General features: G+C 39.1%; 1 protein-coding gene across 1 annotated transcript in view; it reads right to left on the bottom strand.

The window, feature by feature from the left end:
* Positions 1–23119, bottom strand: part of Crb1 (crumbs cell polarity complex component 1) — a 179702-nt gene that overhangs the window by 36029 nt on the left and 120554 nt on the right. Inside the window, exons 6-10 of the mRNA XM_036201970.1 lie at positions 15409–16365; positions 10630–11177; positions 8824–8989; positions 4850–5759; positions 2583–2711 (exon numbers count right to left, since the gene is read on the bottom strand). Of these exons, the coding sequence (XP_036057863.1) occupies positions 2583–2711; positions 4850–5759; positions 8824–8989; positions 10630–11177; positions 15409–16365 (2710 nt within the window). The remainder of the gene's footprint in view (positions 1–2582; positions 2712–4849; positions 5760–8823; positions 8990–10629; positions 11178–15408; positions 16366–23119) is intronic.

The raw sequence follows: 23119 nt of genomic DNA, 5'->3' as shown, positions 1-23119 counted from the left end.
GGTGTGTGTGTGTGGTGTGTGTGTGTGTGTGTGTGTGTGTGTGTGTGTGTGTGTGTGTATGGTGTGTATGGTGTGTGTATGTGATATGTTGATACTTCGGTGTAATGTTCATATCAGGTTGAATAAAATGGTAGCACATCTTTCTCTTGTACTTTCAAGTTAGTTCTTCTTGGTTTTTGGAACAGTGTTATGTGTAGTAAACAAATCCTTGTTCTGGACATCCATAGGTTAATTCAGTAGTTTTCCCTATCTTCTGCTAAGGCCTCAGGGCAGAGCAATGGCAATGGCATTTGTATTACTTTAGGACAAGCATGAAATCTTAGCCCCAGGATCTCTGCAGAACAGCTTATGATGTAAGCCACTTTTAATCTCCACTTCCCCCAACGTAGGACATCCATGTGTGCTAGAGACGTCTCACCAGGCTCGATTGCAAGGGCCGAGGTAGAGGAGCTGGGAGATCCCTGGTGTGGCAGAAAAGACAACTTGTTCCAAGGAAAACAGCTCCTTATCCGCAGGATGCCATGCATAGCTGAGGCCCTGTTGTCCTTTTATGGCCCTGGCTTCTGGGCTGGAAGGAGGCTTCTCTGATTAGATCCCAGCCAAACTTGACAACTCTCAGGAGCTTGCCAAGCACTCTGTGTCCTGGGTGGCCAGCGCTCACAGCATCCATCATCTGAACCTGCTGGGATGACACTATGAAGCTGGAGGCTTAAGCAGGCGAACAGCTTCTTCATCTCCTCCACTGTGGAGGTCTTTCTTGCTGCTCTAGGCCTTGTGGGGCTGTCTAAACACTTGTAGTTCTTCCTTCTCCTGCTCTTTCACTTCCTTATCCATTTCTGTTTTGAGCCAAACAGGTGATACTTTCACATGCACGGCAAATGCCAGTGAAGCTATTATTAGAAAATAATAAGACTGAATGGAGTGGCCCATTCCCCAAATCCCAGCAATGGGACAACACAGGCAGAAGGGCGACAGCAAGTTTAAGACGAGCCTGCTCTATGGAGCAAGCTGTGGACAAACCAGAGTTAAAATGAGACCCTATCTCCAAAGAAAAAACAAAGTAAAACGAACAAGGAAGATGATAGTTAATAGATGGAAAGTCAAAGCAAAGCCATTAAGTTCTCCTGAATTAACTAATGGTGCTTTTAACGTGTTTGCAAAATTGGAATATATTAACCATTCCTTCACTGTTTGAAATAATTTTTCAACAATGAAGTTAAATAGGATGAAAATCCGCCCCCCAGGAAAGAAATGGAAATATTAATAACCCTTTCCCATCTTATTCATTTAAATGGCAAGAATGAATTTGAAAATTGGCATGTATCAGAGGAAATAGAAATACTTACAGCAAAAAAGTTCAAGGTATTGGATGAATCCTATTCATTGTATTGTTAATGGGAACTAATATTAAGCCAGGAGGCAACCAGCATTTAAAGATAGTAAAGAGTTATCTATATTTAGGACAAAGATATATTTATAATATTTTGAAGATGTAAAACCAGAGGTCAACTGAATGCTGAGTTAATAGCTGCATGTTATAGTGTGATAGACTAGAAAGTGAATGTGACTTCTCTACTTCCTTTCACACACAGATATATCTTGATTGTCTGTATCTTATTCTAGTCTATAGGAGTTGGAGGAACACATTGTGTATTTTGTTTTAATTGCACTGAGCAAACACTTACTCATGAAACCATGGCAGCATTCCCAATCAAGGAGCACAGGCTTTGATGGCAGCTCAACTTCATTGTTGCACACATCTATTTCAGCATCAATCTGTCACTTAACCTTCATTCACCTTCACACACACACATACACACACACACACAGAGAAAACAAAACCATCTTGCTTGCAGAGCCTTAAGAAGTAGGGATGATATTGTAAGGTGTATGGAGTAGTGTTAAACAAATAGTTACGTTTTATTTGCATACATAATGCCTGTTCCCATAGACTCCTGTTTTGTATCTGTTTGGGTGATGGAGATCTCTTTGGAGATCTGATTGAAGCAAGGAGAATGTTCTCTCTTCCCCTTGCCTATACTCCAGCCAGTCAAATGGATATACAACTTTGGCTTGCATCCACATCTGGTCACAGATAGTCTGATTCCAGTGGCAGACCATGACTAGGTGAAGAGTTGAAGGATTCTCTGTGAAAGGCATAGTTATTTCCCTGGGAAAAGGGTACATACACTTTAGGGTGTAGTTAATTGTATAAGGCATCTTTTAAGTGCATTTTATTTTACTTTAAAAGTAACCATATTTTAAAATTATATAACAGAGTTAGTTGTGGGAGGAGAGGACTCCATGAATCCAGAAGTACTTATTGAAAAGAATAATAAAACATTATATATTAAAAAAATCATATTTTCCTATTTGAAGTCTTAGCTGGTAAAATATTCTGTACTTTGACCTACACTGTAATTTTTCTTCTTTTCTATTGCTTGATTCTGTCTGGCCCTATATTTCAACATAGATTTTCCTGTGGGAACTAAAATGAAAAATTGGAGGAGTAAGTGAACTCTGGGCAATCCCCCTGTTCTTTAGCTCAGAACTTTTGTCCATAAAGTTCTAGTGTGACTCACCGCTCTCCAGTGAAACCTGGCTGGCACATACATTTCCAGTCCTCCTGGACCTCAGTACAGTTGCCTCCATTATAGCAAGTCAGATTTTTCTCCTTGTTCCCACAGACTGTCGGGGGCAATCTGCTGTGTCTAGAGAGATAAAAGTCATGGCCACAGCTGTTTATCTTGTTCATTTCATTCAAAAAAATTTTTGAGAAGTTCATGTATGTAGTCAATATTGGGCTAATTAAGTACTGAGGCTGGAGGAACGATAAATGCTGGTTTGCACCGCATTGTACAAATACCAAGTTCTCCAGCAAAAAGCCCCTGCTGGACGCTTCTGCAACCAACATGGCCATCCATCTTCTATTCTCCACTGCGGTTCCTGCATGAGATAAGATCTACGGCATGGGGTGGCAGTAAATTCAGGGCTGGGAAGGAGCTCACATAGCTAGATCTGCAGCTGCTTTTCCAATAAATCATCAGAGGCCATAGGAAAATTGCATCTCTATAAAGGCCAGGAAAGCAAGGAGAACACGCTGGTACTCAAGCACTCATGTGATTTCTCTGTTGGCTTTCAGAGCTGAACTACAGTTGCCCTGCCAAGACTTGCCTGCTCCCTCTCTCATAATTCATAGCTTTGCACAGTGCAAGCCAAGTGCTGTCCAGGAGGTTTGTGTATAATACTCAATGTAACTGCATGTGAGTTCAGCATGTGGCTCCTTGTACAGCAGCAAAGCTGCACGGGCTGAAGAATCCACATAAAAGGAAGAACAGACTGTTAAAGGCTAAGAAAACACTGCTAGACAAAAATCTGTAGGCTTGAAAGAGCTGATTTTAAACAGATTTTAGAAGTGTTGCTCAGGTCCTTTGACCGTGTGTGTGTGTGTGTGTGTGTGTGTGTGTGTGTGTGTGTGTGATTAGATATAGAATAAATATTCGGGAAGTGGAAAACAACTTCACTCTTATTCTGTTGTGCACTGAAGTTAACACAGAGAAATCCAGAAGCATGATGGTATAAGGGTGTGTCTTTTCAAAAGAGCTAATCAATTCTACTTCAAAAAGAAAATAACGTAAGGACATTCTGAATGTGTCAAGAATGTCAATAGCTCTAAAAGAGGTCATTAGCAATGTAGATCTCCAGCTGTATACACACCTTGGCTTAATAAACAGCCTCGGAAGAGTTCATTAGAAAGGACTCTTGAGAACTTTATTCTTTAAACTTGACTTTGGTGAGTCAGACAGGAAAATGTTTCAGAGACCTCGTTACAAGGGCATATATGATTTCTTATCCATTGTCACCGTGTAAGACTCCTAATTTTGACCCCACTTTCTCTGGTTTTTAACCAGGCACACTACTCATTGACAAAAGAGTCTATTGACTTACAGGAAGTAACATCTATTGAATAACCTGAACACTTACACATCTCACTGTACCTTGCTATCATGAGTTCTGAACAGTAATAGGTGCTATGAAGATGAACACATCCTCTCACAGGTGTGGCTGTGTGTAATGTCTGCCAAGACAGTCTACCTCTGAATTAAAGGTGATGTCTACAGGCTGCTCCACTCCAGATATTCTTGCCCAAGTCCTGGGATATATTATTTGTTAATAACAATTCTCTCACCTCCCTACAATGACTCAATTATTTAATAAATGTAAGGCAGTGTAAGTTGTAAAAACAATAACAACACTGAAGCAATGTGATTTAGAAGGAAAAAATTATTTTCTATCTCTGCATAGCCTAAAAGGGAGGTAGTTGCAAGAGCAATAGACTACTATTGCAGTTTTAGAAAAAATGGGATATTCTTTAAAATGGGCAAATTCAATGAGTATTCTTTCAGTGGCATGCTGAGCATTATATAAATGCCACTATAACAACTGATTTTTGTGTTGGTGTATGCCCTAAATTTTCTTTATTAAGTGGTATTATGACTCTGTAAGTTACACAATATAAACATTGTGTTTCCTATCTGGTTAAAAAGATGCTATTCATAGTTGTTGTAGAATATTCCACAATATAATCATCTCTCTCTCTCTCTCTTTTTTTTTTTTTGAGCTGAGGATCGAACCCAGGGCCTTGTGCTTGCTAGGCAAGTGCTCTATCTCAGAGCTAAATCCTCAACCTATAATCATCTCTTTACATGACCAAATTGTGATGCGAGTGCTCAAAGCTAACCTTGTTTAGCAACACGGATATTTTAAGGGGAGATCCTTCTGGTCTGATGTGGAAAATTCTGAGCATAGGCCCCTGGAAGACTGAGCTCTGCATGGACTTTGTGCTCACCTGCAAAATCTCCCTGTAAAATTTCCCGAACAGAGGCAAAAATAGCCATGAGTCCCACTGACGCAAGTGGCTCCGTTTGCACACTGATGCCTCTTGCAATTGTCTGTATCCACTTCACAGTTCACACCGGTGTATCCAGGCTCACACCTGCAGTGGTAGGCAGCGACCCCATCAGAGCAGTTGCCATGGATACAGGGGTTAGAAAAGCATTCATCAATGTTGATTTCACAGTGTGTTCCTGACCATCCCAAGAGACAGGAACACTGATAAGAGTTATAGCTGTCTCGGCAGCTTCCTCCATGCAGGCAGGGGCTGGATTGGCAGGCATTTAATGGCAAGCAGCCAGTGAGGACTGCGTTTGTAGAGACTTTGAGAAACTGCTCTTCCTGAGGCTTAGCAATGAAACCGTGAAGATTATCAAAGTAAGATAGATAGATGCCTCCAATTTCTACTGTGCTCAGACAGCCCCGCAGGCCTTTCGTATTGTCAATAGCTTGGTCACCCACATAGATGTCTGTATTGTCCTTCAAAAAATTTAGGCTTCCAGTAGCAATTGTGCTGGTCACAAGAGGTGTTTGGTGGTCCACCTCCATCTGCCACTGGGAGGTATGGGCCAGTGGGTCTATCATGGAAAAAGTCACTCGGTGCCATGTGCCATCATTCACCAACTGCAAACTCATCAGATGCAGTGTATAAAAGCTGTTGTTGCCACTTCGCAATTGAAATAATAATCTGGAGTCTTGAATGCTAATATTAAGGAACTCAGGCTCTTTTTCTGCATGCAATATCATTACATTTGTATCATGTGTTCTGAAACCAAATGTGACATTGGTGAGTTCTCTGGTAATATTCCCATTGCTTCTGAACAATATTTCTCTTCTAAATCCACTGAAAACAGCATTTGCAATACCTAAAGTGAGAAGATGGAACTGATTATTACCTTCATTCATCATATTTATTATCATATCACTGATGTCTGTATGGTTGATACATTATGTATTTTGCTAGGTGCTGTCAAGTTGTGCTTAATATATATGGTTTTTTTTTTTTGTTATTTCTTTATAAGAGAGGAACTTCAGATTCACAGAATGTGAGTAATTTGGTCATTAAAAAATAAAGCCAGAATGTCAAACCTGCCCATTGTAATACTAAAACTCAACTCATACCTTTTTTTTTTTTTTCAATTAAAATCTTCAGGAATGCCAATTATTGTTTTCCATTTGGCTTACATAAAGGAAGCTTTGATTATTCACTTCAAAAATAAGCAACTAAACACATAGAAATCAGGAATTCAGTTTGGGTGACATGCTAATTAGTTAACAATGAACCCTGGCTTCTGATTAAGTTCACCAACATGCAGTTAACAGGAACATTCATAATGATGGATTGATTGAATGCCACAAAAAACTCCAATTACGTGCCCAGGTACCAACTTGCTACCTATGACCATGTACCTTCATGTAGTTGGAAAAAAATAGAAAACAACAGCACTTTACATTCACATATTCCACCAAATACAGCACTCTTGACGGTCTTACTGCATTTCTCTATTAAAACTGCTATAGCATCGTTAATTCACAGTTCGTTCTCTCTCTTAAAACATCTAGCCCTATGTCTACTTATAGTGTCCTATATACTCCCTTGAGACAAGAGGAGAAATGAAGTGCCCCAGCTTTCTACCAAACCTGTCAACCTAATTAATAGTGTCCGGACCAGCTTTCTTTTCAGCATTACAACAGACACCCTGTCCTTATTCCTTCCAGAGGTCAGGCTTTCAAGTCCTGTATTGGGTACCATTCATTTTCACTATTTTTAGTCATTTTCCTGTGTGCACCCATTTTTTATGCTGCACTAATATTTCCCTTCCCTTTTTGTCGTTTTCCCCCATTACAGTACAAATATTCTATGATTGCTGAAAATCTTAAAAAAAGAACCCACAAGCCCATAGCACTACTATCCCAATTGCCCTCCTAGTTCTCAGTTCCTGTTACCATAAAAACTTAATGCTTTGATACTCATTCCAATTTTCTCCTCCCCCATGTTCTCTGATTTTGCCCTTACCACTTCACTGAAATTGCTCCTGTCAAGGTCACAATGACTTCTGCATTATTCAATCCAGTGGTCAATTTGCTGTTCTCACTTTTCAGGAGCAATGACCTGAAAACACAGTTGGGGACCTTCCTTGCCAGGCTCTGTACCAGCCACCACCATTGGTCATATGAAAGAGTGCTTCTGAGTTTCCCTACTTCCGTGGTTGCTGCAGATGACTCTAACAACCACTTTTTAGTTCAAGACTAATCCTAAACAGCACCCTCCAAGTCTATGGGAGCTGACCCCTGCTTCACTACTTCCAGTTCATAGCATCCTCTTCCTCGGTCACATGCCACAGTCACAAAAGCTTGTCCCAACCCAAGCCCTAACTCTCTGTCGCTTAAATCTGGAATATTCTTTCTCCAGCCGTCCCCATGCTCAGGACCTCTTCAGGGCTGTTGTCTGCTGGAATGTCATCTTCCCTCAGCCATCCAAGTTCAAGTAGGTCTTCCTGGCGTCCTCCTTCTGGTCTATTACTGATTTATTTCATAGCTCCTGTTGCCATTGGAAACCGGGTTTTGAAATTTTTTTTAACTCTTTCTGCTTTGGTGCATAAGCTGTATGGGATCAGATGTCCTTTCTATAGACGTGTTCACTCAGTCCCTTCCCTGAGATTATTGCCTGGCCTTCAATAAGTTTTCATTGAGCATTATTAAGGGATTAATCTGGGGAATCACATCATCTCTTACTCTGGAAAGTGAGACAATGATTAAAATCACATCAGGAGAAAAAAAAAGTGAATAATTCAAGTACTATAATTTAAATATAGTATTTGACTAGATTTTTAAAAAATCTCATTTGATTTCACTATTAATTTATTTTATTTTTTTCCTTACCAGATTTGGGGAAGGAATTTGGGAGGGAAGGGGGCATAAACAAACATATTACGTATTTTTTAAACAAATGGTGAACCATCCAATCTCATTATCTCTTTGTTGTCTATCATGCTTTGTAAATCTATTTAGCAAGTCTTCCAGAGATGGTGGAACCACCTATTGTGATCTGGGGAGAATGCTCAGTACACTTTTATATCTTGCCTGTGCTTTGGGAAGCTTTGCTTCAATAAATAGCGCTTGTCCCTAGAGAGAGTTGTAAAATTTCAAATCTTAGTGTAAAACTATGACCAGGAGATCAAGTAAATTAAGAGTAAACTATGAGCTGTATCAAGACTGCTTTAACGAGGCTCCATCTTCCCAATGTACTTTTCTGTTGCTGCTAGAGAATAGGAGACTTTAGAGCATATCATTAGGACCACGGTTTTTGAATAATGAGAAGGGGTTAGAATTAAATTTGAACATGGAGCATCGGTTATGTATGGACTGTGCATTATTTGACCTAAAGTAGAAGACAATATATAAACCATAGTGCTTAGTACAAAATCGTGACTGATATTCAGATTAGAAAACGATTCACAAGGAGGAAACAGTACTACAAAGAGTAAGTCTGTACCCAATGCGTATCATGATACATATAGGGCACACACAAAGAAACGTGTGGAGTAGGCGTTGTTCTCCCTGTTTTAGACACGAGGACGCTTTAGATTATAGTGCCCATGTGCATAATCAATGAACGGCAGTGAGGTAGGTGTGCACGTTTACTGTCTTCTCAGTATCGAGAAAGCAAAGGAAGGTATCATTTGTTTAGTTTTTCACAAATTAGATTGAAGTAATCAAATAGCTGGGTTTGTTGTTGCAAAGGCTCATTTTCTCACTCAGAAACTAGGGCCAGTGGTCATAATATTGGTCACGCCAGGCTTATTCAACTTCTCACATAGGTCTCTCTAAGGTGTCTATACCTGAATTCTTTTTTTTCACTGTCTGTTGTTTGGACAATTGAAATGTACCCACTAAACTGGATGGATGACAGCTTTGAATGCTACCTACATTCAAACCCTTGAGGGACCAGCTGGCACTGTGCATTGGGAGGACATGGGCTGAGTTGACACCACTGAACTTCCTCGCAGGCTTTCCCCGTCGTATTTGTAGGGCAGGAACAGGAGAAGTCATCCCACAGGGAATAGCAGACACCTCCATTATGACAGGGGTTGGACTGAGAAAAAAAGAAAATCAAAGGGATGAAAAGCAGTGGCAATGAAATATGGAAATGTTAAAGGTGAGATCATCTGTTACTTTAAAATGCCAATTCCCCTACATCTTTGCAATTTAGATGCTTTTGCACATTGTTAATAATATAGAATAAAGCTGACTACTACCATTTCCAATTGCTTACTAAAAGAGCAGAGGAAAGAGCAATAGACAGAGGTGTGGGAGAGATAAAAGGCAAAAAATAACGGAACGACAGAGGAAAAGAGATAATATAAAACTGATCTATGGTACAAGGAGGATTATTGAAATATAATGATGTTCTCCATAATTTATGAGTTACAGCACTTTGCCCACATTTATTATCACCGGCTATGATGATTATTATGCCTGGGTGCCTCTAGTTGCCCAAGATCCCATAACCAGGTGAAATAGTGAGGAGTGGTCCTCGATCCTGTATGTCCCAGTTAACACTTCCCTCCCCATTAGTTTTGCTTCTGCATCAGCAATACAGTATTAGTTCAGTTCCCAAGGCCACTCAGAGAGTAGTCAAAATAAAAACATTTTAAAAGTATTTGTTTAGCACCTGCACTGCATTTATCCAAGGTCTATTACTAAGTGATTTTGCCCGGTTATATACCCTCCTTTCTTTCTTTATACTTCTGAGGATAAACCACAGTCTTTAAGCTTGCTAAACATGTACCCTACCACTGAGCTACACACCCAGAACATATGTAGTTTTATAAACCTTAATTTCTTCATCTGTAAATATATAAATGAGATAACAATGTTCCTTTCATATAGCAGTCTTTTGATATAATTAAATGGATGAATTCATATGACATTTCAATTATGAGAAAAATATTCCTACAAGAGTATTACAATAGTTCATTCATGTATATTAGAACTGAGTCTTGTATACAGTGATTATTGGGGCTCATGGATGGTCAAGTCATGTCAGTGTGTTTCCCTTTTTTTCCTCCAAAAGGTCATGAAGAGCTAACCATCTCACATATGTGAAGCTACTTAGAAGACATGAAAAGTATTTGAAGCAAACACTGGCTCTGAGAAATCATATGTCAAAGGATTTGAAAAACAACTACCAAAGGGAAACTGAAACTGCGGTTGACTTAATGGAAGAAGCTGGGCATTGACATCAAATTTAGTGGGATCTTCTAAAATGAATTGGTTTGGCTAAACCTATAGAACACCATTAAGACTTTGTAGCTTAAAACACTATTATTCTTAGGGAAGCTGATTATTTTGGGAACAGGGGAAGCATGTGACTGAAGTTATGTTGGCTGTGACAGATTCATGATGTCAATAAAAATCAATGTCACATTTTCATGGTTTGTTGTAATTCTACCAATCTTTCTTGAGATATGTAGATGCAAACTCTTCCATGACTGGTGGGTAATCAGCATTTTGTTCATATAAAATGGTTCAGTGGGGTGTGGTGGCATACACCTGTAATCCCCACCCACATATGGGAAAGTGAGGAAGGGAGGCTGTGAATTCAAGTCCATCCTAGGCTACACATTGAGTTCTGCGTCTCAAAAACCAAGAACAAAAACAGAATGGTTATGATAAATTAATAAATAAAATTTTATTATGCACTATGTATATAGTTGATATGCATGACCCTACCTTACAGATGTTATCTCCAGGACAACCTTGAGTCACATTGACAAGAACTGGGTCACGGTATCCATTGCTTGTTGAATTGGGGAAGAATTCCAGATTTTGGTTGTTTAATCTTACATCTTGAATACAGCCTTTGAAGAAGCCACCATACACTTCAGTCTTTTGTCTGTCAGGTAGGCCACCAATGAAGATGACATCTCTTCTTTTAATTGTCCATGCAGGAACAGAAACGAATCCTAGGTTTTGTGAAGACTCATATATTTCAATTTCATTTGGTTTGATTTTCAAAGATATTAAATGGGCATTTCCATCGCTCAGAAAAAAATTGAATACTAACTTGAGAGGGCCTGGAGTTTGTAGTGCCAAGCTTCCATTCTCTAACCAGACAAGGACATACTGGTAAGTACTGTTTTCCAAAGCCAGAAGTAAGCCCGATGGGTGGCGTGTTCTGACAAACATGGAGAGACTCATGTTCTGTCCATAATTCTCATCAACATTAAAGATGGCATATCCAGGGGAGTCATCCTGGCCGAATCTGCCTGCTACATACTCTTCAACATCAAAATAGGGAAGGAGAGAGAAAGAAAGAAAAATCTTTACATTCAAATTCAGAAGAGATGGAAGATGAAATTTTTGCAGGCATACACAACCAGCAATTCTGCAGTGATCAACTAAAGAACATTCCCATCTCCTCTCTAAAATCCAACCGATGAAACATTAGACACTGCTTCATCATGGTGAAAGAGAGATGTGGCCGTGAGCATGTCATGTACCTCTGTGGTGCACTGCCCAGGTTGTCTCTGCTGTGTGGAGGTATGCTGAAGCAGACATGTCATGAAGTTGAACTGCTCCAATGGTAAGATTAGCAAGCCCACTTGTGGGAAGGCGCTCCACATAGTAAGAGATAAGGCAGTTGGGGAAAGAGATTTTGGGGGGGGTGAAGTGTTCAATTGTGTTCACTGACTGAGGTCAAGTACGAGAAGGGCTGAGAGCTGTGACTATTGAATTTGCAATGCAGAAACTATTGCTGAGCTTGACAACAGCACTCTCATAAAGATATTGCTGCTTTGGGTTTTCACATCTCAGTTGTAACCAGGAAAAAAAAAAGATCACATCCTATCATGGTTAGATATCATCATCAATTGAAGTTTGTGTGAAAGTAAGACATATTTTAGTTTAGCTGAACCACAGTGAATCTTGCTTAGACAACCATCTGTGTTTGAAGACCTTCTGCATAAAAGGCTACATTTTCAGAACTCTGACTTGATTCCTATAGGAACACTGCATTGTGAATCTGCATTTGGACACCACCTGCTCCAGGCAACTACAGGTAGCTTTCAAAGGTCCTGTCAGATAAAATAACCTCTTTGAAGAGGTTAACATCTCTGAACACACTGCGGCACTTTTGTAGAGGATAAAATGCTTAATAAGAAAATTGGGCTCTTGAAGCCCTTGAGTTTTGAGGATAGGTACAAAAATCCCTCAAGCTCAGGGGGCCGGGCCCCTGCTGGTCACCCTAGGATGCCTGCAGCATCACTTTGTGGATCAGAATAAAAGACAGGATGCAGAGATGGGTTTCTTTTTTTCCTTAGAAACTTGACTCTCCAGTAATCCTATTCTTCAGAAATCACAAGCAGATAGTCGGAGTGTGTGATGTGCTACATGATTTTAGAAACACCATAAGCCATATAGGAAGGACTTGGCTATGAGCATGGAAGATTTGATTCTAATAAATATTTCCAATATGTTCTAAAGGTGTATGGATGAAAAAAATAATTTGACGAATTTCAATGCTTGATGGACTATAGGATGGGATGTAATGAGAGTAAATAGGTGGCATTTATATTTCAATGTGACTCCTCAGCTCAGGATAGAAGAAAGAGGACTCTGTAGCATGACAAATGACAATGACTAACCAAAGGCAATATGTAAACAATGCACCACACCGTTAATGTGATGCTAATATGACAAATGACGGCATAGTACATAGAAAGAGGAAAGTTATAGTCCCATGTCATGGTGTCATCAGGCACATTACGGTATGACCTTTTAGAGAGAAGCAAACATATGGCAAAAGGAGCAGGCAGCTGATGAAGTCTCAGGGCCATGTCATATAGAGATGCTAGAGGGATGTAATATGTGTAGGATGATGGGAGTGGTTGCCTGGTGTGAAATATTTTTCTTCAAATGTTTAGGAATTCCCAAGAAGAGATGTTAATCCTTAAGTGAGAACATCTTGATGAAAATTGTTTGAGAAAATGAAAGCTTTGGGTAAATCATGGTCAAGATAAACAGAAGGAAGTAACTGCTTGGAAATTTGGGGCAAGATGGAATAGAGAATTCTCTGTTTCTGAAGTAGGTTCAAAGCAGAGGTTTGCATAAGAAATCCAGCTACTGAATGAAGCCCTACCAACCTAACAGAGGAAGGTAAACATTTACAAGTTGCTTTTTAAAAATAGATAACTTCCAAATAAAGCAAGAGGTGTGTGACACACGCCTTTAGAACAATATCTCAGAACCCCTGCTCTGACACATAACACAATACATAAGATGTTGACATGTCAGGCAGTTCAGGGCCCCATGGAAACCTTCTAAAAACCTCCTTATGGAGCATAAATAATTTTAAAGAATATCAGCTTCAAGATATTGTCCATCTATACACCTTTTGTGTTTCTCAGACAAGAAAACCCTCTACCCAGCCTGTCTTCTTTCATTGTGTTTGCCAGTGGTAAACATTGTTCCCAAATCATTATTTGGGGACTGGAGAGGTAGCTCAAGGATGAAGAGCATTTGCTGCCCTTGTAGAGGACTCAGGTTGGTCCTCAGTACTCACGTCAGACAGTTTAAAACTGTCTTTAGTTCCTACATCAGGGGATCTTCAGACCTCAACAGGCGCCTGCCCTAATGAAGTACATAAATGTATACATCCAGACCCCCCCACATACACACATAAAATAAAACAATAAAATATATCTTAAAAACCCATTATCTGGGTGGCTTGTTCTCCAGATGTTTGGTGTGTCTCATCTTGAATATATATATAATATTTGCTAATATATATAAAATATCAGATACACTCTAAATTCTCATTTGTACTCTTAAGCATTTGTCTGTATATGTGTGAAAGGAATGAAATACAGAAAGCATTCCCTCACAGATCCCAGCAATACAAAATATTGTGATATGAAAAATACGACTTTCCTTTAAACTTTTCCCAAAAATTTCCAAAAAGGAAGAGGTTTATGAAATTCCTGCCTTATAATCTTTTGATGCCCAAAGTAGGGTTAAACAGTTGCAAACAGTATGAGCATAGAGGATGCAATCACACTCAGTGTGCGTATAGGGGTATACTCAGACTATTTAGGGAATATGGAAAGTGTAACCAAATCGGGTATTTGGTTTTAAAAGTTCATTATTTTCCAAGTTAGAAAAAAAAAAAGACTATAAAGAAAAACAGAACCCACTGGGTTGGCATCTCTCGAATCTGTTTCCTAGGACAGTCAGCATCCCCACCGGTCAGTGTTAACCTCACGGGTCACCGCATCTGGAAGCCAGTCAAAATGAGTCCGCATCTGTTTGTTATTTTGTATATGTAGTAAAAATATTGCCTTGGGTCAATTAGATTTTTCTTCAAAAAGTGGACCGTTTCCTCGGCATAATTTCACCTTTTCTCCTTTAAAAATAATCACAAAACAACTCTCCATGCCATTTAAAATATTACATAGGGCAGCAGATGCCATGCCTCATTGTCAAACAGGTCCATGATTGTAATGAATATTGTGGTGAGGGGTAAACCTGCGAATAGATTCTAATAATTCTTAGCCATTGAACATGGGGTAGGGTATAGGCTGCGGCTGGTTCTAATTTTACTTCATAAAAAACAGAGGAGACTATTTACCAGATGCTATCCTACTTGGACTTATTCTAAAATGGTGGAATAAATTGCAGCTGAACTTCAAAGCAGTCTGTTAGGGTTCCCTCTCAGGCCTCTCAATGCATGATAGTAATAATAATAAAAGTGAGCAGATATGTATTGATTACTATCAGTGGCAGTCTTTGGAGGGGTGCTGGAAGTAAAGGAGTTGGAATACACTTCTCACCGATATGGTAGAGGAATAGGATTGATTTGTGTATGCCAACGACCGAGTTTTACTGGTAATACATTTCCTGTCTTCTTTCTGTCTCTACTGAAGACATCTCTCTGTTTTGCACCTAAGATCTTGGAAGAGGCTGTTTTGAATAGAGCTGATGGTTTGTCAACCTGCTAATCTTAAGCATGATTCCTAAGGAAGTACAAACTGCATAGAGAGAAAGCAAGGAAGTGCATGTTCACTGAGACTCTTGCAGGCACAGGACACAGCACTAGTATGTGGCTCTTAAGTTTTATGTCTAAAGCTCCCATTTCTCCCAAAGATTACATCTTGTCCAAATAAGGTTTTTCACACATTTCTGAAATACAACAAATGGCAAAGTTCTAAGAGCATTTTACCAACGAGATGAAACACCATTTTGATAGGCACTATTAGCTTATTATTATTATTATTATTGTCATTGTTGTTGTTATTATTACAAACTTTTCAGCCCAAGTAAAGCTTAGCTGTCCTCTGAAACCAACTCATAATCAATACATGTCACCGCTGTCTCCTTTAATCTCTTAGTGAACAAGCATCAGTGTAAGGCCTGAAGGCTCCTTGTGTTTCATAACAAGAGGTAGCTGCCTGGGTGTTTCTGAGATGGCCCTGCTCTGAGACACAGCACTCCTGGGCACCCCACTCCTCTCACCTTTCAGGCAGTTGGAGCCTGCATAGGGCCTGTCACATTCACACTGATAACCCTGCCACAAGTTGATGCAGCGCCCTCTGTTTTGACAAGGTTGATGTTCACACCAGTCCTTTCTCATGCAGCCTGCTTTGACGTTTAGTGACAAGCTAGATGAAATGTTCTCCAGAGTGATGTGGTTCGAATCAAATTTAATATCTTGGAGACAGCCTACAAAGGAAGGTGTGGACGGCACATTGTAGATGTTAAGCACAGACACATTGTTGCTGGTTGTTCCCACTGGTAAACCTCCCAAAAAAGAGTTCTGAGAAGCACATATTGACGGATGATTCTCAACTGGAAAAGAAGTCTTGGTGGTGCATTTCCCCTTGCAGGAGCTGCCAATCAGGGTAAGGGTTGTAATTTCTGCAAATGTTACCTCCACCAAATGCCATTCTCCATCACTAGTGTTTTGGGAAATATATAGAAGCACCTTTGACTGATTCTGGACTTGGATTGATAAGTGAACACAACCGTTTAGCAACTCCAGCTTCATAGACATATCCCTGTTGCCTCGGAAAAGGAGAAGTGTGTTTAGTTGAACAGTCTGAAACCTCAAGGATATGTTACAAGCTGACTGTATGGTTGTATGTGAGCCACTTGTGACACACAGGAAGCCGTTGCCCTCAAAGGAAAGTGTGGTGTCAGTTCCACACAGTGACCCAGCATAGCCAGAAGGACATTGGCAAGTGAATCCATGCTGGCCATTTTCAAAGTGAGGGATGCATTGTCCATTATTGAGACAGTGGTGATGACTGCAGCCCAGGAGAACTTGAGAACAGTTTTCTCCTCCATAAAATGTCCCAGAAATGTCATCCAAGGGGCAATGGCAGGTATAATTTCCAGGCTGGTTCTCACAAGTACCACCATTTTGGCAAGGGTTTGGTAGACATTCATCAATGTCTTCCTCGCAGTGGATTCCTGTTAAATAATAAACAATAGGTAAAATGTATACACACTCACATGGACATATAGAATCAAATCATTAGTAGGAGTTTCCTTTTATATAAGAATCAAGAAGTTCAGATCAAGTTCATGGTTAGAAGTGCGATGGAATCAAACATAATTCTTGAGGAAAACTAAAATCAGTTATATTATTCTACACATGCTGTGAAAAGAGCAGTTATGACAGACTTAGAATTCTTCTAGGAATAGGACATTTGTCAATGATAGCAATCGTCTCAAGCTACCATTGTCAAGTATACATATGGCATTAACATGTAAACAAAACAAAAAGAGGAAAACTGGATTTGGCAATGATCCTAGATTTAAAATTGATGAATTTGTGGATGCTTTTCTTTTTCCCTGTTTATCCTGTTATTTTCCTCTCTTCTATTTGGAAAGAACGATTGCTTCCTTGTTGTACCATCCTATGACACCTATAACCAAAGTTTGTCAGATATATAGACACAGACATCTCTCACAGCCAAGTTCCTCAGACAGATGGAAGGGCCCACTCTTTTTCTTGCATTCCCATACAAAATAAAACATCTATTCTATAATGAGTTCCCACTGATAATTTTTATTTTGCTTTGATAAAATGTTGGTCTTTATTTCAAGAAAAATAGAACAATATCCATAAAAGAATTATTAGAACTATTTTAATCAAGCTGACAATAATGTGACAGTGTGCTTATTAGTTTTTGTCAATGTGGCACAAGCTAGAGTCATCTGGGAAGAAGGAGTTTCACTTCAGGAATTGCCTCCATCAGAATGGCCCGTAGGCAAGTCTGTGGGGTCATTTTCTTGATTAACAGTTGATGGGGGAGGGCCCAGCCCGCTGTGACTTGTACCATTCCTGGACAGGTGGTCCTGGGTTCTATGAGGAAGCAGGCTGAGCAAACCATGAAATGCAAGCCAGTGAGTAGCTACCCTGCCTCCCGGTCTCTGCTTGAGTTCCTGCCTCCAGGTTCTTGCTTTGAGCTCCTGCCCTGGCTTCCCTCAATGATGGACAGGAATGTACAAGTCAAAATGAGCCACTTCCTGCCCCAGTTTGCTCTTGCTAAGTATTTTATTTCAGTTGCAGAATCAAACCAGGACAGACAGTTTTTAGAAGTGGCTACAAAGGCAAACGAGCAAACACAAATTGACATATGTAGTACACTTTATGGTTTTCCCCCAGTACCTTCATCCACATTGCATTTCTGTTCACAACCATTTGCGGTTTGCAAGGCACATGTTCTTAACTCTTTTTGCAGAGGAAATTGGTGTTTAGAAAGTCAAAAGACTAAGTTCTAAAATATTTCTACAACCTGACCCTAAATCATGTTTTTTAAATCCAGTCTGATACTGTCTTAACTGATAATCATGGGTCACCAGTCATTCCTGGTACTAAAATGTGTATAATATTTTCCAAGGTAGGCCTATACCTACGTTTGTTTTTGGTTTTTTTGTACATATGATACTAATACTATAAAAACAAACAGAAAGAGGAAAAGTCTTCTTCTGGCAATGACCCTGGATACAAGTGTGGACTCTTTCCTCTGGCTGCCTGTTATTTGACTTTCTATTACTAACCTGTCCTACAAAGGTTCCCATCTTGAGAGTGTGGGGTGCAAAGCACAGCTAGGCTGCATGATCTTCAGCAGATTGACTCCTTCACTTTGGAAGTCTTACTTTCCTCATCAACAAAATAGGAACAAAAATGGCATTCACATGACAGAGGTTTTCAAAGGCTGACTTAAGTCCTGTGAAGGACTGGGAATCTGTTCGCTGTGCAAGTTCTCAATAGATGTTGGCCATTACTAAAAAAGTAACAACCAAAAGAATTACCCTCATTGACAAAATTCTAACAGTGCTCCGTCACTGAAAGATAATTTACAAAGTGTGGGTTACTTGTTCCACCCTACAAATTGAAAAGTCTTGAAATAATAATACAAAGTAAATATGAGAATTACAGTGTATTTAGACTAGAATCTCATTAGACTCTAAATTCCACTAGGGAAAGAAAATGTGTTTTATTCATTAATCAGTGTCTAAGCCTTAGTTTAATACTTGACTCATATGTGAAAATCCCAAGAACCCCTAAAATGAAAGATTCATTTGATAATTAATCTTTTAAATGGATTAATTAATGATTCTCTTAAAATTACAAATATTTCATAAGGGATTAAATCTTATTTGAAACCTAAAGTGTACTTTCTATGTATGCTTACTAATTTAGGAAATGATAAGTTTTCACTGCCCGCCAGCACTTTATGTACCATTCAGGTACTTGACTGGGAGGTTTCCATCATACTTATATTTTACCTTACTTGGATTGATTTCACTGAAGCTCTGCTAATTCAAAAATATTTTAAGTTCTGTGAGAATGGTGAAGTACTATAATTTTACTTAAAGTCTCCCACAGTGCCAACACAGTGCTATGGGCACACATTATAAACACTCCATGAATAGAAAGAATAGAGTTGAATGGAATTGATCTGCTTTATGGATATAGAGAATGAATATAACATGATAAGTAAAAATTAACTATAAAGGAGTATTCTAAATAAATTTTAACTATATCAAGAGTTTGATTTTTGTATTAAAAGAAACTTTCCATAAATTTGATTTTTACGTATTTGTACAAGAAACCAGCAAGTATTTCACCAAAAGAAATTTTTGGCAGGCATTGTAGATATGCTCCTAATCCCAGCATTTAGGAGGTTGAGGAGGGTCTGGGCTACACAGTGAAGGTCAGGATAGTCCCGGCTACACAAAAATACCCTTTACCAACCATAGACACATGTTGTGGATATCGCTCTGTGTAAATAAAGATCTGATTGGCCAGTGGCCAGGCAGGAAGTATAGGCGGGACAAGAGAAAAAAGAATTCTGGGAAGTAGAAGGCTGGGGAGAGACACCGCCAGCCGCCGCCATGAAAAACAACGTGTAAAGACACTGGTAAGCCACAAGCCACGTAACAAAAAATAGATTAACAAAAATGGGTTAATTTAAAATAAAAAAAGTAGATAACAAGAAGCCTGCCACGGCCATACAGTTTTTAAACAATATAAGTTTCTGTGTGCTTTCTTGGTTGGGTCTGAGCGACTGTGGGACTGGCGGGTAAGAGAGATTTGTCCTGACTGGGCCAGACAAAAAAACTCTAACTACAAATGGCGCCCAACGTGGGGCAAGAGTTTCCACCTAAAACCTAAAAAAAAAGATTCTAAGATAGAGCTAAAAACAGTTTCCTAATTGTCTCTCTCAAGTTAACGACAGCCCGCCGGTTTCAGCTACTATGGCGGGTTCCTGGCGTCTGACCTACAGTGTGGCGGAAATGAGGAATCTACAAGGGACACTGTACTCTACTGCGTGGTAGATTTAGCCTTTGCGAGTTAATAAAAAAAAAAAAAAAGTTTCTGGGCTATGCACTGCTTTGATAGAACTGCTTCTGATAGTTGATGGTACACATGGCTCCAGACCCAGAGCTGCTGGTAAACTGTACCACCGCCATGTTGGGAAACTAAGATGGGCGGAGCCAGCAGCCACAGCGACATTTCAGTCTTACAAAGATGGATATTACACAGAGAATCTTGTTTGCCTTGTCTTTGGGATTTTTAACTACAAAAAAAGATTTAATCATAAAAGCTGTTGAATTAAACAAACATATAAATTTTAAAGGTACCTTGACTTCAAAATTTAGATATAAGGATATGTTGCTTTAAAAAAGAGTCTCTGCTTTTGTTTCCACAGAAAGCCAGAGGCTATGGATTTGTTCCAGATTAAGATACATCAGGTTTGATCAGCCAAGACCACCTAAAAGGTCTCCGATAACACCATGGCCCAGATGATACAACATCCAAAATGGTTTCAAGACAACTGGCTCAGAGGTTCACCCTAATGGACGACTCCATAATCCTAAAATTTTCTTTATGTCCCCATAAGATACAGCGCCCCCCTCCAACAGGAAGTAGTAATAAAAACTACACCCACATTCCCAAAATTATCAAGCTGGCTTTGGAGATAAAATTGGCTCACTCCTTCTCTAAACCCAGACATATTGCTAAAAAAAAAGATTAAGAGATTCTTATGTCCCAAATCAAAAGAGCCCTCTGGTGTGGGACAAAAAAAAAACAATATTTTTCTTTAAAGCAGTTTGATTATAAATAAGATCTCTTTCTAAAAAAAAAAAAAAGATATGATACAGATATAATAAGATAAAAGAATAGATTAAGAAACTTATTTCTAAAGAACAACAACTTGTTTAAAATGTTTTACATTGATATAGATTTTAGTCTATTGATACAAAATTAAAGTTAATTTTGTTATACTATATATATATTTCTACTATGTTTAAGGTATTATGTTTGTATAGCTCATTTAAAATTATAATAGATAATTAAAAATAAATCATCTATGATAATCATACTCATAGCCATGTTAGTTAAGTCTTCTAGATATACATAAAGATATTTCAAATAAATAATTAATCTTCAAATACTTCAAAAACCTTCAAAATATAACATTTAAAATATTTTTAAAATTTAGACTTTCTAAACAATGAGACATGTCTGCTCCTGGCAACACCAATTTACTTCAGAGAGGAGAATGGACATTGAAGACATTTCATATCTTATCTTCACCTTTACAAAAATAGCCATTTGGGCAAGAAACTGTTCTTGCCTGGACTGCTTGATCAACTGGACATACAAGACCCATAAAAAGATGACCACTGAACTTGGCTTGACAAAATGGTCCTTCAGGTTCCTGCTTTGCAGAGAAAACTTCCAGACATTCTACAGGACACTGAGAAAAATGACCGAGAGACTCTAGCCCTGTGGGCTAAAGACAAATGCCCCAACTTTACAAAAAAACATTAGATGACTGTCCAGGCTGCCAGCTGTCTCTGTCTACCCTAAAAGACTCCTAAAAAATGCTTACATCCTTCTCCCGGTTCTCAGGTAATATTATATCCTTCTGAGGTCTTTGATATGGTTAAAGACTAGATAGTTATAATTTCCTCAGTTATAATAAAAAATAAGTTAGATATAAAACCTTAGACTCACAAATATAAGATAAATAGGATATCTTCTTTAATATTGTAACTGTAATTCTTACTTGATAATTGTTTTGTTATATGTAATTATACTATGTAAAAGTTAAAACCTTCCTTTAAAAAAAAGAAAAGGGGAAGTGCTGTGGATATCGCTCTGTGTAAATAAAGATCTGATTGGCCAGTGGCCAGGCAGGAAGTATAGGCGGGACAAGAGAAAAAAGAATTCTGGGAAGTAGAAGGCTGGGGAGAGACACCGCCAGCCGCCGCCATGAAAAACAACGTGTAAAGACACTGGTAAGCCACAAGCCACGTAACAAAAAATAGATTAACAAAAATGGGTTAATTTAAAATAAAAAAAGTAGATAACAAGAAGCCTGCCATGGCCATACAGTTTCTAAACAATATAAGTTTCTGTGTGCTTTCTTGGTTGGGTCTGAGCGACTGTGGGACTGGCGGGTAAGAGAGATTTGTCCTGACTGGGCCAGACAAAAAAACTCTAACTACAGACACAAACAAGAAATTCCTCTATAGACACACAACCTCAAATTCCCAAGAACATTTATCTGCCCTTGAAATTCACCTGAGCTCTAAAAGCCTGAAGCTTATTATTGTGATAGCCTGCATTTTCATCTCTCCTAGAATTTAGTTTGGTGCCTACAGCAAAGCTTCTTAACAATTAATTAAACATTTAATTTACAACTCTTTAACATTTGCAAAGTACTACTCTGCGTCCTACACTCACACAACATTGCGGGAAGTGGTCGGATGTGGAAGCCAAAGACTGGGCTTGGATGTGATTACAGTATAATGGTGCGACATAAATGTGTTATAGTATAATGGTTTGGAATTTATGAAAATACGTTGCACACAGCAGGCTTCCAATGGTTGCAGATAATCTGTAAAGTAGCAAACTCAGGCACCGCCAGACCATGTTTGAAAAGTTCTAGTGAAGGCTTTGAATCAGAGACAGTGAGCAACATTGAGACGTTAAAACTAATAATTAAAATCAAATAAACAAATAGCGGTGTCATATAGCCCATGCACAAAGTCATGTAGGTAGCATGAAGTGGCAATGAAGTCTTACTGAGCTTAATGAAGGTAGGAAATGTGTGGAAAGAAAGCACAGTGTGAGCATTTGCACACCAGAGAGGCAGCTCTGGTGGATCCCACTGAATTGCACAGGCAAAAACTGCAGCCTAGCAGCCTCACTTCAGGATGGCCTGGAAAGGTTTAGGGAACTAAGGTTGAATCTACATTTCAGATATAAATCAGATTGACCAAAAAAGGTCATTGTGTGCACAAATTAGCAAAGAAACAAAGCACGCTGAATGGAAAATTGGAAGACATCCCTAAGTGTTTGGCAAACTGGCTGCCATGGAAGGTTCATGGAGGAAGACCAAGTTAGAAAGCTTAGCCCAATGCAGCCAGATCAGAGAGCTGGAGCTTACAAAGTTTTTTTTTTTTTATTGTTTTATTTATTTACTTATTTACTTTTTGGCAGTGGGAAACGATGGGGTAAATGTGGGCTGGAAGACCAATGTGGTCCCTTCCAAAGGTCAGTCCCACAGGGAAGAGTGAAGAGAAAGAAACTAGAGACAGGAAGACTCGCCAGGAGCAGTTAAAACTCCACAAGGAAGACGATCAAGGCCGGAAATAGAACGTTGATTTCTCTACAGTTCAAGTTGTCTTCATTTGT

The sequence above is a fragment of the Onychomys torridus genome, chromosome 11, assembly GCF_903995425.1.
Source record: "Onychomys torridus chromosome 11, mOncTor1.1, whole genome shotgun sequence".
In the NCBI taxonomy this organism is placed as follows: Eukaryota; Metazoa; Chordata; class Mammalia; order Rodentia; family Cricetidae; genus Onychomys; species Onychomys torridus.
The sequence above is the reverse complement of the archived record's forward strand: the minus strand, read 5'-3'. Positions and strand labels throughout refer to the sequence as shown.